The sequence below is a fragment of the Schistocerca americana genome, chromosome X (assembly GCF_021461395.2).
Source record: "Schistocerca americana isolate TAMUIC-IGC-003095 chromosome X, iqSchAmer2.1, whole genome shotgun sequence".
Classification (NCBI taxonomy): Eukaryota; Metazoa; Arthropoda; class Insecta; order Orthoptera; family Acrididae; genus Schistocerca; species Schistocerca americana.
Window position 1 is genome coordinate 190317402 of NC_060130.1, and position 14798 is coordinate 190332199.

General features: G+C 46.9%; 1 protein-coding gene across 1 annotated transcript in view; it reads right to left on the reverse strand.

The window, feature by feature from the left end:
* Window positions 1-767: 767 nt before the first annotated feature.
* LOC124555896 (unconventional myosin-Vb-like) overlaps window positions 768-14798 on the reverse strand; it is a 118323-nt gene continuing 104292 nt past the window's right edge. The window contains exon 10 of the mRNA XM_047129955.1: window positions 768-893. Within this exon, the coding sequence (XP_046985911.1) occupies window positions 768-893 (126 nt within the window). The remainder of the gene's footprint in view (window positions 894-14798) is intronic.

Sequence of the window (14798 nt, forward strand, 5' to 3'; positions counted from 1 at the left end):
TGTATTTCAGTTTCTTCATGGTTACTGATCTGTCAGATGACAACATTTTATTTCTCTGTCTCCTGAACCCTATTTTTCTTGAAATAATTTTAACAAAAAGGAATAATAGTCTAGTAGTGCCATGACATTTAAATAAACCATCATTGTGGAGAATTAAGAGAGCTTAAAACACTGCTCCACATAGTGTATACACATTCTTTGACTTTTAGAACAAAGTTTTGATTTCACAGATAGAGGAGGAAAAATGACAGTTGTGTTACAAGTAAACAAAGTTGTCATGACAACATCTGTTTTTACATCTGCAAATATTTGTTGTTGACAGTGATTTAGGACATTATACAGATCCAAACACACACACACACACACAACCCCAGTACCTCCACCCCTTTCCCCTCCCCCCCCCCCCCCACTCAAACATGAAAGCCAAACATTAATCACATATTTCAACAAAAGCCATATGTACACAAATTGCAAACATTTTAAATAATTATAAAAGATATTTTATATATAATATTTTTGATGAACAAAAAAACTGTAAGCAGATAGATTAATGTAATAACGATATATTAAGAATGAAATGAATATTAGAGTGAAGGAATAAAGAAGTTTACATTTATAGGATGCTGATGACTGTTTAACACTAAATACATATCTCATTACAATTTTTACATTTATTACTTCAGAACCCAGATCTCCAGAAGGAAATCTATGTAAACCTTGTAGTAGGGCACATTTCTGTTTTCCTGATGAACACTACTCTCACAAGTTTAAACTTTCTTTAGCATTGGTAGGTTCAACACCTCTGGTACTTCTATATCTTCAAGCTTGATTTTTGATGGATTGAAAGGAAATCTTACTGGGAACATGAATTTTGTGTCCATCAGCAATGTGGCCTGCAAGAGCAACAAGGTTATGCAAATAGTGATGAATAAAATACACAACATGAACCAGTGTACTTCCATAGCAAAACACCCATACACACACACACACACACACACTTCTGGAGGGGAGATGGTGTATTCCTTTACCACAATGAGCAGTTATGGGTACCAGGAAATGCTCGCGGCATGCAGCACCATATTGCACAACATCAATTCACAGCTAACATGTGGGTGGGTTTGGTCAGTGAGTGCTTCATTGAGCAGTACCTTTTACCATCCCACTTATTATCAGACTTTTCTGGAACAGGTTCTTCCCAGTTTGCTTGAAAATGCTACAGTAAATGTGACGCACAGCATGTGGTTCCAGCATAATGGAGTGCATGCTCATTTTGGATTGGCTATTCATAGGTGTTTGAATAAGTCATTATTGCGTTAATTGATTGGGCATGGTGGACCAGGTCACTCGATTTGAGTCTTGGTTTCTTTCTGGAGAGCCATGAAATCTCTCATGTATCGTAAGCTTGTGTAGTCTGAAATGGATCTCGTCACAAGAATTTTCTTTGCAGGTGTTGCAATCAAAGAAACTCCTGGTGTGTTTGACCATGTCTGGCAGTCAATGCATACTTTGATTTCATCATTGTTGAATGCTAAAATTATACTTTTATACTTGATGCTTGCCAATCAAATGAAATAATGTGGAAACGAACTCATCAGTTGGCATGTTAATGATTTCATGAATGTATTCAAAAAGAGTATTGCCTAGGGGTCCTGAATAAACACAAAACATCTATGGCTTTTTGTAATACAAATATGTTATAATCACTAAATAGCACTTAACAGGAAACACTGTACATTAACTCCTCACATTGGTGAAGAGCCTTCACACTTTTTTTTATGTATTTGTTAAATCTTCTCAAAACATACCCAGCTGAGTTCAACTGCTTGAGTTTTAGTACTCCTATAGCTACATGTCAACTTTTGCAGCCCGTCCTTAACATATGATAATCGCAATTTGTTTGCCCTGTATTTTTTACTCATTTGTTAAAATACTATGATAGTACAAACTCACTGTTAAATTATCATATCTGTGCTTGTTTGTAATGTACCACTCAACACATCACTTCTGTAGCTTGGTAAGACAGTTTATATTTCTTATGAACTACTTGTGAATGCAACTCCCACTAACATTTGTATTTATTAGGGCCATGTGGAAGGTCCAGGCAAAGCTTTGGTCTAGTTGTACACCATGGAGGTGTACGTGAATAGATCTCAAGTATATGGTGGTAAAGGCAAGGACTCCACTTCAGATAGAAGAGATCGGATGCAAACTGCACTTGTAAGCCCTGACCTGGGCTTCCAATGTGGGAATGAACCCCTGTACATGCCTAACCTTCAATGGAGGGACTCCGGCCTCCACCAGGAAGCTGGTCACTGGACTTGTGCTAAAAGCTCCCGTTGCTAGTTGAATGCCACGATGGTGTACTGGATCGAGTAAATGCAATGCTAAGGGCACCGGTGTACCATAAACGAGACTCCCATATTCAAGGCAGGATTGAGCAAGGTCTCTGTAGAGCTGCAGCAGCATAGATCGATCTGCATCCCAGTTGGTGTTCCTCAGGCAGCAGAAGGCATTCAGGTGCTGCCAGCACTTCCATTTCAGCTGATGAAGATGAGGAAGCCACGTCAGTCGGGCATCAAAAACCAGTCTTAAGAATCTATATGTATCCTCTACAGTGAGTGGATCATCATTAAGTTAAAAGATCTGGATGAATGGTACGACACTGACAGAAGTGCAAGACGCACGACTTCGCGGCTGAAAACTGGAAGCACTAGGCTACAGCCCATGACTGCACCTTGTGGATGGCTCCCTGTAGGCGCCGCTTGTAAAACCAGTACTGGAGGAGGTCGTCTGCATACAGAGAAGGTGAGACCAACACCCAGCAGCTGCTTCTAGACAGTTAATAGCCACTAAAAACAGAGATACACTCAATACAGAGCCGTGCGGGATCCCATTCTCCTGGATATGGGGGAACTATGGGAGGTGCCAACTTGGACACGGAAAGTACTGAACAATAGGAAATTTAGGATAAAAATCTGGAGCGGGCCCTGAAGACCTCACTCATATAATGCGGCAAGGATATGATGTCACCAGGTCATGTTGTAAGCTTTTCATAAATCAAAAAATTCGGCAACCAGATGTTGGTATCTGGAAAAGGCTGTTCAGATTACAGACTTGAGGGAAACAGGTTATCAGTGGAAGAGTGACCCTGGTGGAAATCGCCCTGGCATGGAGCCAGTAGGCCACATCACTCCAGAACCTAACACAAACGCTGACTTACCAGACATTCTAACAGCTTACAAAGAACGTTGGTGAGGCTGATGGGCCGATACCCATCCATATCAAGCGGGATTTTACTGGATTTGAGCACTGGAATGATGGTGCTCTCCCACCATTGCGATGGAAAGATGCTATCGCACCAGATCTGGTTGAAGATGACTAGGAGATGTAGCTTGTAGTCAGACAAGATATGTTTGATCATGTTACTGCAGATCCGATCTCGTCCAGGAACTGTGTCAGGGCAATGTGCAAGGATGCAGAGGAGCTCCGACTTTGTAAATGGTGCATTATAAGGTTCATGGTGACATTGAGTGAACGAGAGGGCTTTCCTTTCCATCTACTGTTTGAGGGTGCAAAATGCTGGGGGATAATTCTCCGACATGGAGGTTGGGGGATAATTCTCCGACATGGAGGTTGGGGCATAATGCTCAGCAAAGTGCTCGGGAATTGCGTTTGTGTCAGTAGGTAACATGCCATTGATGTTAATGCCAGTAACACCTGTCAGGGTCTGGTACCCACAAACACGTCTGATCTTCATTCAGATTTGGGAAGGTAGTATATGGCACCGAATGGTCGAGACATACCTCTCCCAACATGCCTGTTTCCATCTTTTTATAAGGTGGCAAACGTGGGCACAGAGCTGTTTTAAAAGCTATTAGGTGCTCTAGGGAAGGGTGCTGCTTACGTCGCTGTAGAGCTCGCTGACACTCTTTAATGGCCTCAGTGATTTCTGATTACCACCAAGGTATTGACTTTCACTGGGGGGAACCCTAAAGAACAAGGGATTGTGTTTTTCGCCACAGGAATGATCATTATAGTGACCTGCTCAACTACCATCGATGGCATCTTGTGGGGAGATTCAGTGGTGATAGCAGAAGTGAAAGCTTCCCAGTCTGCCTTGTTTAAAACCCATCTTGTTGGACGTCCAGGAAGATGGGAAAGTGGTCACTACCACACAAGTCGTCGTGGGCTCTCCAGTGGACAGGTAGGACAAGTCCTGGGCTGCAGAAGGATAAATCAATGGTCGAATAAGTGCCATGAGCCACACTGAAATGTGTGGTGGCCCCAGTATTTAAGAGGCAGAGGTCGAGTTGAAACAGAAAAGTTTCGACATCTCTACCTTGGCCAGTAAGCACAGTGCCACCCCACTAGGGGATATGGCCATTAAAATCTCTCAAAAGTAGGAAAGGTTTAGGAAGTTGATGAATCAGTGCAGTCAATGTGTTCAGGGGTACTGCACCATCTGGAGGAAGATATATGTTGCAGACAGTTATTTCCTGCGTCGTCCTTTTCCTGACAGCCACAGCTACAAGAGGGATTTAAAGGGGCTCAGTTTCACTGCATATTGAGTTCAGGACATAGACACAAACTCTACCTGACACACTATAATAGGCACTACTGTTCTTTTAATATCCCGTATAGCCATGGAGGGCAGGGGCTCACATTGCCGGGAACCAAGATTCCTGGAGCGCAGTGCAGAAAGCAGGTGTAAAGCTTAACAGTTGCCGTAGCTCAGCCAGGTGGTGGAAAAAACCGCAGCAATTCCACTGGAGGATGACGATATCGTGAGGTTGGGAAGGCATAAAGCATGCAAGGAGGCAGGTTACGCCTCAGGGCACCTGCTGCCACCGATTGAGTATTTGTATCCATTCCTATTGTGGATGACATGTCAGTGAGATCCAGGTCCTTAAGGGATGGTGAGATATCCACCTCAACTGCAGGTGCATAATTGGTCTCTGGAGGGTCCTTTTTCTTAGCAAACTTCTTTGTTTGCTTGCCCTCTTGCTTCTCTTTATGGGCGCTGGGAGTACTTCTCTGAAGTAGTTTCAGGCACAGAGGAAGACCAAGAAGCTCTTCGTCCAGCAGCTTTTGGCTCCTTTAGCCACTGGTGTGTGTCCCCCCTGTGTCAGTAGAGACCTTGGGAGAGAGGGTACCGAAGGACCCCTTCTGCATGAGAGGAGCTGGAGGAGGCTGTTGCTTCTCTGGCTGGAGAGAGGGGACTGATGTCCCCTGCATTTGGGGGGCCTTGCTCCCGAAGTAGTTACTATGGGAGAGACGAAAGGAGATTTTCCCCCTACCACCAAGGGGGCGGATGTATTCTGGTGGCCTGGAGGGCCCCCTGTTCGTGGCGCACAGAGTGTGGTATGGCTGGTACTTGTGATGGCAATTGTTATGTAGCAGCAGCACATGTGGAGATCAACCAAATGGGGTGTTATCGATCAAATTTACGTTTAGCCTCTTAGTAAGTCAACCGGTCCAAGGTCTTGTATTTCATGATTTTTAGCTCCTTTTGGAGCACTGTGCAGTCTGGTGAGCAGGGGGAGTGCTGCTCTCCACAATTGATACACGTGGTAGGGAGTGTCTGGATGCAGTGGATGTCCGCAGTCTTGTCATGTGGTGGTGGAAATGCAGTGGGAAGACGTGCCTGAATTTCCAGCATTAAAGCACTGCATAGGGGGAGGGATGTATGGTTTATCACCACAGTGGTAAACCATCACCTTGACCTTTTCAGGCAATGAATCACCCTCAAAGGTCAAGATGAAGGCACCAGTAGCAACCCTGTTGTCTTTGGGTCCCCTGTAAACGCACTAGATGAAATGAACACCCCACCAATCTAGATTGCCACGTAGCTCATCATCAGACTGCAAGAGTAGATCGCAATGGAAAATAATCCGCTGGACCATGTTGAGGCTTTTATGGGGAGTGATGGAAACTGGAATATCATGCAGCTGGTCACAAGCGAGTAACGCCCAGGATTGGGCTGGGGTGCTGTCTGAATAAAGACTGCACCACTGCTCTTCTTGCACAGTGCTGTCACTTCCCCAGGCTTATCCTCAAGATGATCAACAAAAAATTGAAGCTTCATAGGTAGAAAGGAGTCCCCGTCTATTCTGCTACAGACTAAATACTGAGGTGAATATGGCTCTCTTCTTTCTGTAGCCCACTGTTCCTCGCATGGTGTAGTGAGGGGGGAAACAATTTAGTGTCATATCTGTCAGCATTGTACTCGATCTTGCCCTTCGCAGAGATTGCTGGTGGCATATGGTCACCAGCGAGAGATGACTTTGTCAACTTCATTGCAGGTCATCTGCCCTGATGCCACCCTCTCTGATCAGGGGCTCTCCCCACAGGTGACACCCAGCCACAGCAAAGGCCACCTGGCATGATGACCATTGCCAGGAGTCCTGATGCTGCAGGAAGACAGGCATCTACTTCTTGGCATACATGGGGAGTTTACAGTTCAGGCATCAGCAGTGCAATCCCTGTGTTGTCAGGGGACTACTACCAAATGGGTACATGACAGCCCCACTACAACGGACTGGCTACCATGCTGGATAGTGGGTGCAGAGAAATACAATACTGTCATGGGGGCGAATGAGGACAGGAGACAACAGAAGCAAGTGACATACCCTGTAAAGTGTCCTTGCGCAAATACTTGAGTTGCAGGTGGATATGCAAAGCCATGACAAGAGGTTCAGGAGATCGAATCTAAGGGCACTATGGACAACTCTTGCACCATGTAAGGTGTCCTTCCCCATATGGCCTGCACTTCTGTGGAATTTGGAAAGTGGCAGGTCAAATCATAAAATGGGACCAGAACTTATAGCGCCAAAAAGTGCGAGATTCCTTTTAGTCACCTATTACGACAGGCAGGGATACCTCAGTCCTATTCTAACCCCCAGACCTGCAGGGGGATCTCTGAACAGTCAAAGGGACTGTGTCTGTGATACAATATCCACAGTCAACATCTATCTTTAGGAGTTCTGGGAACCGGGGTGATGCAAAATGTTTTTTGATGTTTATATAATCAGAACCAGCCAAGACCAAACCTTGTTGAGACAAGTCTGTGCATTTCATCTGTGGGGTGTAGCAACTCATTGTGAGCTACATATAGTATTGTCAGGAACCAGGTTGAAGCATTGTTATGCTACTAAATGTCTAGGTTCAAATCAGGTGAATCTGGTGGTAAAGACATCAACGTGAGGTAACTGTATTGCCTCCTAGATCACTACAGGATGTTTCCAGGCATGAGACATGGAAAGTTATGTTGGAAGGTGCCATCACTGGCAGAAAGAAGTCAAGCATGAAGGAATGTAAATGGTCTACAACAGTGTCCATATACTCCATAGCTTTAATGTGTCTGATTATTTCTATACTTCCCACGAAAAACAAGGTGAATGTCCAACAGAGAATAAAACTACTCCAATTGGCCTGCATCCTGGCCTGTATATCCAGACACAATTACTGATCTTGTGTAACAAGAAATGTGATCCATCTAACTAAGCAAGACATTTACATTGATTCATGGCTTAATCTCCCTGATTCTGTGGCCACTGCAATCACAACTGGCAGTGTCATTGGGTCAACATGTGAACACACAAGGGTTGTCTGTTGTGGGGGCTTATTTTCAATAATGTGCACAAAACTATGCACCCCTTAACACTTCTGCCTGCTCAGCACTGTGTCATCAGATCTACCACTGAGCACTCCCTGTCTGCCTTTATAGAGCCGGCAAGTCTCTGGCCTCCACATTCTATGATCAGCCATGGAGATTCAGCATCTTGTCACCTACCAGTGCTTTCGCCATCCTTCAACCACCACTTTCTGTAGGTGCTCATAACAGTTGCATGTTATAGGTGACCTTGGGGTGGACAGTTGGCTATGATGTCAGTATGGGAGACAGTGGGGAGTTCATGGTTGGTGAAGGACGAGAGAGAAGAGACTGTCAAAACTAATGTTTTATTTTGCACTGTTACATTATCACTGTATCTATACTGGGAGATGGCCTTGCCCCGTTCTATGGGTGTCAGCAATGCATGAAGGTGAAGAGTAATCTTGCAGAGGTAGCCAATCCTGCAAATGAGTTACTGCACCCAGGCAGCCTCTGCATGTGGCACAGAGGCATGTCCACTGCGGTGGTGAGAAACAGCTGCTGTGCATAGGTTGCAATTTGATGCCTCGTTGCCATCATGACAGGAGTTGGGCTGCTGCTGGAGTGAGCCAGGAAGGTCTGATGCACTGTGGTACTAAATCTGAAGCACAGACTCCATTTCATCTCCTTGTCTGCTATAGCCCTGTGCCCTTGTGGAACTGCTGCCTGAGTAAAACTGCTACAAAATTGATGACACTAACGGGGGAAAAGAATCGCAACACCAAAAAATAATTGTATACTCTATAACTATTCATTTTCACTTTGTTACCTATCATGTTTGGTTGGTTACTTTGTTTAAAGGCAGGAGAAGGGACCAAACTATGAGGTCATCGGTCCCTTGTTCCTAATAAAATAATGCCACAAGTGTGAGAATAAAACGGACGAAACGTATAACACAAAACAGAAAGAAAGGAAAAGCCACAAGAATGAAGGGAAGGCAATGAACACTAAAAGGAACAAAAGAGGACAAGGAAACAACAGGGACGCTAGAAACAGAAGAGAGTAAAACATGATAGCAGGTTACAGTGGCTAGCCAACCACGAGAAAAAAAGGGAAAGCCAGTCACTCTGCAACACATTAAAACCTCCACCCTAAAAGCACTAGGGTGGAGGACACAAAGGGTCAAAGGACATGTACTAAAACCTAGATAGAAGTATAAAACCCACTCTCATGGACAAAATGTAAAACTAAAGCTGCTATGGAGGCATTGTTCACCAACACCAAAGTCAGGGTGCTGGGAAAGTTAAAAGTCTGCTGCAGAGTGGCTAAAAGTGGGCAGTCCAGCAAGAGGTGGACAACTTTCATTTAGGGGGCCACAGTGACACTGAGGTGGGTCCTCGCAATGGAGTAACCATGCGTTAGCCACATATGGCCAATGCGGAGCTGGCAGAGGACAACTGATTCCCTGCAAGAGGCCTGCGTGGAAGACTTCCACACATCCGTAGTGTCCTTAATGACATGCAGTTTGTTGTGCATGCTGTTATCCATTCCGTCTCCCAAAGCCGGAAAACCCTGTGGTGTAGGACAGAACGCAGGTCAGCTTTGGAGATGCCTACCTCCAGAAGCGGTTTCTGCATTGCCTGTTTGTCCAGCCTGTCAGCAACGATTCTGACGTATCCTGGTGTCCACACAAACACCACGGAATGGCGGGACTGTTCCAGAGGATAGATAGACTCCTGAATGGACGCTACCAGAGGGTGGCAAGGGTAGCACTGGTCGATAGCTTGTAAGCTGCTCAATGAGTCAGTTCACAGGAGAAATGACTCGCCACGGCATGAGTGGATGTACTCAAGAGCACGAGATATGGCCATCAGCTCTGAAGTGAAAACACTGCAGTCAACTGGCAAGGAGTGCTGCTCAGCATGTCCTCCATGAACATATGCGAAGCCTACATGACCATCAGCCATTGAGCCATCGGTGTAAACCGCTTCAGAGCCCCGGGACACGTCAAGAATTGAGAGGAAAGTGACAGTCAAGAGTGGCAAGGTTAACGGAGTTCTTAGGGCCATGCAAAAGGTCCAGACGAAGCTGCAGCCAAGGTGTACACCATGGAGGCATACGTGAACGGACCACAACTAGAGCTGGTAAAGGGAAGGACTCCAGTTTGGAGAGAAGGGACCGCACGCAAACCACAATCATTAGCCCTGATCTGGGCCGCCGATGCGGGAGATGGACTGCCGTGGGCAGGAAAAGGAGATGGTAATTCGGATGCTCAGGGTAACTATGAGCAGTTGCGCACGTCCGATCTACAGTGGAGGGCACCAGCCTCCACCAGGACACTGGTCACTGGACTCGTACTAAAAGCTCCTGTCGCTAATAAAATCCCACAGTGGTGCACAGGGTCGAGTAAATGCAATGTTGAAGGCGCTGCTTAACCATAAACCACACTCCCATAGTCAATTTAGGATTGGACAAGGGTTCTGTAGAGCTGCAGCAGTGTAGAGCGATCTGCACCCAAATTGGTGTTGCTCAGGCAACGGAGGGCATTGAGGTGCTGCCAGCACTTCTGCTTAAAGCTGACAAAGATGAGGGAGCCAAGTCAATCGAGCGTCGAAAAAAGTCCTAGGAATTGATATGTGTCTACTACAGTGAGTGGATCATCATTAAGGTAAAGTGCGGGTTCCAGATGAACAGTACGACGCCGACAGAAGTGCATGACACACGACTTTGTGGCTGAAAACTTGAAGCCATGGGCTAGAGCCCATGACTGCACCTTGTGGATGGCTCCCTGTATGTGCCGCTTGGCAACAACAGTACTTCTGCCGCAGTACGAAATGCAGAAGTCGTCTGCAAACAGAGAAGGTGAGACAGAGGGCCCGACAGCTGCTGCTAGACCGTAAATCGCCACTAAAAATAGAGAGACACTCAATACAGAGCCCTGAGGGACTCCATTCTCCTGGATATGGATGGAACTATTGAGAGGCACCAACTTGGACATGGAAAGTACGGAGCGACAGGAAGTTTTGGATATAAATCAGGAGTGGTCCATGGAGACCCCACTCATACAATGTAGCAAGGATATGATGTCGCCAAGTCATGTCTTATGCTTTATGTAAGTCAAAAAAAGACGGCAATCAGGTGTTGCTGTCAAGAAAAGGCTGTTCAGATGGCAGAATCTATGGACACAAGATTATCAGTGGTAGAGCGACCCTGGTGAAGGCCGCCCTGACATGGAGCCAGCAAGCCACGTGACTCGAGGACCCAGCCCAAATGCCGACATACCAGACATTCCAGCAGCTTACAAAGAACATTGGTGAGGCTGATGGGCCGATAGCTATCCACATCGAGCGGGTTTTTACTGGTTTTGAGTACCGGAATGATGGTGCTCTACCGCCATTGCGATGGAAAGATGCTGTAGCACCAGAGCTGGTTGAAGATGACGAGAAGATGTCACTTGTAGTCAGATCAGAGATGTTTAATTATCTGGCTGTGGATGTGATCAGGCCCAGGAGCTGTGTCAGGGCAATGTACAAGGGCACTGAGGAGCTCCCACTCTGTAAATGGGGCGTTAGAGGATTCACTGCAGCATGTAGTGAATGAGAGGACATTCTCTTCCAGCCGCTGTTTAAGTGTGCGAAAGGCTGCAGGGTAATTCTCCAACGCAAAGTGCAGGTCAAAGTGCAGGCCAAAGTGCTCGGCAAAGTGCAGGCCAAAGTGCTCGGCAAAGTGCAGGTCAAAGTGCAGGTCAAAGTGCAGGTCAAAGTGCTCGGCAAAGTGCTCGGCAAAGTTCTCGGCAATTGCGTTTGCGTCGGTACATAACTCGCCATATACGGTAACACCAGGGACAGCTTTTGGGGCCTGGTACCTGAAAAGACGTTTGATCTTTGCCCAGACTTGCGAAGGTGCCATGTGGCACCCAGTGGTGGAGACTTATCTCTCCAAACACTCCTTCTTCCGTTGTTTGATAAGGTAGTGAACACAGGCACGGAGCCGTTTAAAAGGTATGAGGTGCTCCAGGGAAGGGTGCCACTTATGCTGCTGTAGAACTCGCTGATGCTCCTAAATTGCTTCAGCGACTTCCGGTGACCACCAAGCGACTGCCTTATGCCTCAGGCTGCCTGAAGAGTGAGGGATCGCGTTTTCTGCCGCAGAAACAATTGTGCTAGTCACCTGCTCAACCATCACATCGATGTTACCATGTGGGGGAGCATCAGCAGTGACGGCAGAGCTGAAAGTTCCCCAGTCCACCTTTTTCAAAGCCCATCTGGGCAGGCGTCGTTGTGCCTGACGCTGGGGAAGTGGTCACTATCACACAGGTCGTCATGTGCTATTCAGTGGATAGATAGGAGAAGTCCTGTGGTGCAAATTGATAAATCAATGGCCGAGTAACTACCATGAGCCACACTGAAATGTGTGGCGGCCCCATTATTTAAGAGGCAGATGTCGAATTGCGACAGTAAAGTTTCGACATCTCTGCCTCAGCCAGTAAGCATGGTACCACCCCGCAAGGGGTTATGGACATTAAAATCTCCCAGAAGTAGGAAAGGTTTAGGGAGTTGATCAATTAGTGCAGCTAATACATTCAGGGGCACTGCACCATCCAGAGGAAGATATACATTGCAGACAGTTATTTCGTGCGTCGTCCTTATTCTGACAACCACAGCTTCAAGAGGGGTTTGAAGGGGCACATGTTCACTACAGACTGAGTTTAGGACATAAACGCAAACTCCACCTGACACACTATTATCGTTGCTATGGTTCCTGTAATATCCCTTATAGCCGCAGAGGGCAGGGGTTCGCATTGCTGGGAACCAGGTTTCCTGGAGGGTAATGCAGATAGCAGGTGTAAAGCTTAACAGTTGCCGTAGCTCAGCCAGGCGGTGGAAAAACAAGCGGTAGTTCAACTTGAGGATGACATCGTGAGACTAGGAAGACATGGAACATTCACTGAGGCAGTTTACGCCTCAGAGTCACCTGCTGCCTCTGATTTATTGCCTGAGCAGTCTATATCCATTGTGTCTGAGGGTCTGGTGAGATCTAGGTCCTCAGCAGACGCCAGAATCTCCACCTCATCGTCAGACGCAGAGCTTGTAGGTAGCAGTGGTGTGGGTGCCACTGAAATTTCCTTCGTCTTAGGGGTTTTCTTTTTGGATTTCTCTCGCTGCTCCTTGGGTTTCCCTGGCTGGGAGGACTTCATTGGCTCAGTCTCTGGGACTGATGATGAGCGTGAAGCCCTACAACCAACTGCTTTTTGGCTCTTCAGCCACTGGCGGGCGTCATCTTTCCCACTAGAAGAAACCTGGGAAGGGAGTGACCCAAGGGATCCCTTCCTAGCCAGAGAAGCTGAAGAAGACTTGTGCTTCTCTGGCTTAGAAGTGGGGACGGACGTTCCCGATGGTTGGTGGAGTGTTGCTCCCAAAGTAGGTGGTGCAGGAGCAACAGGGAGGGAAACGCCCCCACCATCAACGGGGCAGGTGTAGTCTTCTGGCTCTGAGAGGTGACTGGGGTTGGAGGAGCTGATGGTGCCAGAACTGTTGTAGCGGTGGTGTAAGACGATGTCATACACGCAGCATGCAAGCGTTCAAATTTTCTCTTAGCCTCAGTGTAGGTCAGTCTGTCCAGGGTCTTGTACTCCATGATTTTCCTTTTTTTCTGGAGAATCCTGCAGTCAGGCGAGCAAGGTGAATGGTGCTCCCCACAGTTGACACAGATGGGAGGTGGGGCACACGGAGTATTGGGATGTAATGGGCGTCTGCAATCTCAGCACGTGACGCTGGAAATACAGCGGGAAGACATATGGCCGAACTTCCAGCACTTAAAGCACCACATCAGCGGAGTGATATAGGGCTTTACATCACACCATTAGACCATCACCTTGGCCTTCTTGGGCAAGGTATCACCGTCAAAGGCCAAGATGAAGGCACCGGTGGCAACCTGATTATCCTTCGGACCCCAATGGACACACTGGATGAAATGTACAGCTCGCCGCTCTAAATTGGCACGCAGCTCATTGTTGGACTGCACAAGAAGTTATCTGTGATATATGATACCCTGGACCATATGTAAGCTCTTGTGGGGCATGATGGTTGCAGAAACATCCCCCAGCTTGTCACAAGCAAGTAACTCCTGTGATTGGACAGAGGATGCGGTTTTGATCAAGACTGACCCAGATCTCATTTTGGACAAGCCCTCCACCTCCATGAACTTGTCCTCTAAATGCTCAACAAAAAAGTGAGGATTCATTGTCATGAAAGATTCCCCATCAGCTCTTGAACATTCAAGGTACTGGGGTGAATAAGATCCGTCGCCATCCTTAGCCTGACGTTTCTCCCATGGTGTGGCCAGCGAGGATAACGATTCTTATTCATAATTCTGTGCGTTGAATTGAGCTTGTGATCGCTTAGAGGCTGCTAGTGTTTCACCACCAGCAAGAGATGATGGACTACGCTTCATCGCTTGTCATTCACCCAGATGCCACCAACTCCGACCAGGGACCTTCCCCACGGGTGCCACCCAGCTGCAGTAAAGGCCACCTGGCAGGATGGCCATTGCTGGGAGACCCGATGCCCCAGGAGGATGGGCATCTACCACTTGGCATACATGTGGAGTTAATGGCACAGGCATCAGCAGAGCGGTCCCTGTGTGGTCAGGGGCTACAACCAACAGGGTACATGGCAGCCCCACCATAACGGACTGGCTACTGTGCTGGATATCAGGTGCCAAGAAGTCAACACAGACATTGACACTGCATAGTGCATGGTGGAACTCACACCCAGGAATTTGTCCTCACCCAAGAGATGGAGAATGGGCAGGACTGCAATGCGACAACAAGAAAGTGGGCTAAAGATCTCAATGCATGATGGACACGATGTACCTTGTAAGACACCCTTCACCAATTGGCTCGCTCTTCAGGAAAATTTTTGAGAATGGAGGTCAAACCATACAGGGGACCATCACATAAAGGCCGAAATGTGTGAAACTCTTTTTAGTCACTTCGTATGCCAGGCAGGAATACCTCAGACCTATTCTAACGCCCATACCTGCAGGGGGGGGGGGGGGGGGGTATACATGTTTGTTATCTTGATATGGGTCTTATATTTTGGGAAATACCATTTTGACTATCTGCATAATTTGAAAATGTATCCCAAGCCAAAACTTGTCAATGAGTAAATGAAAGCGAAATTTTCAGCCTTGTCTGTTTTTCCAT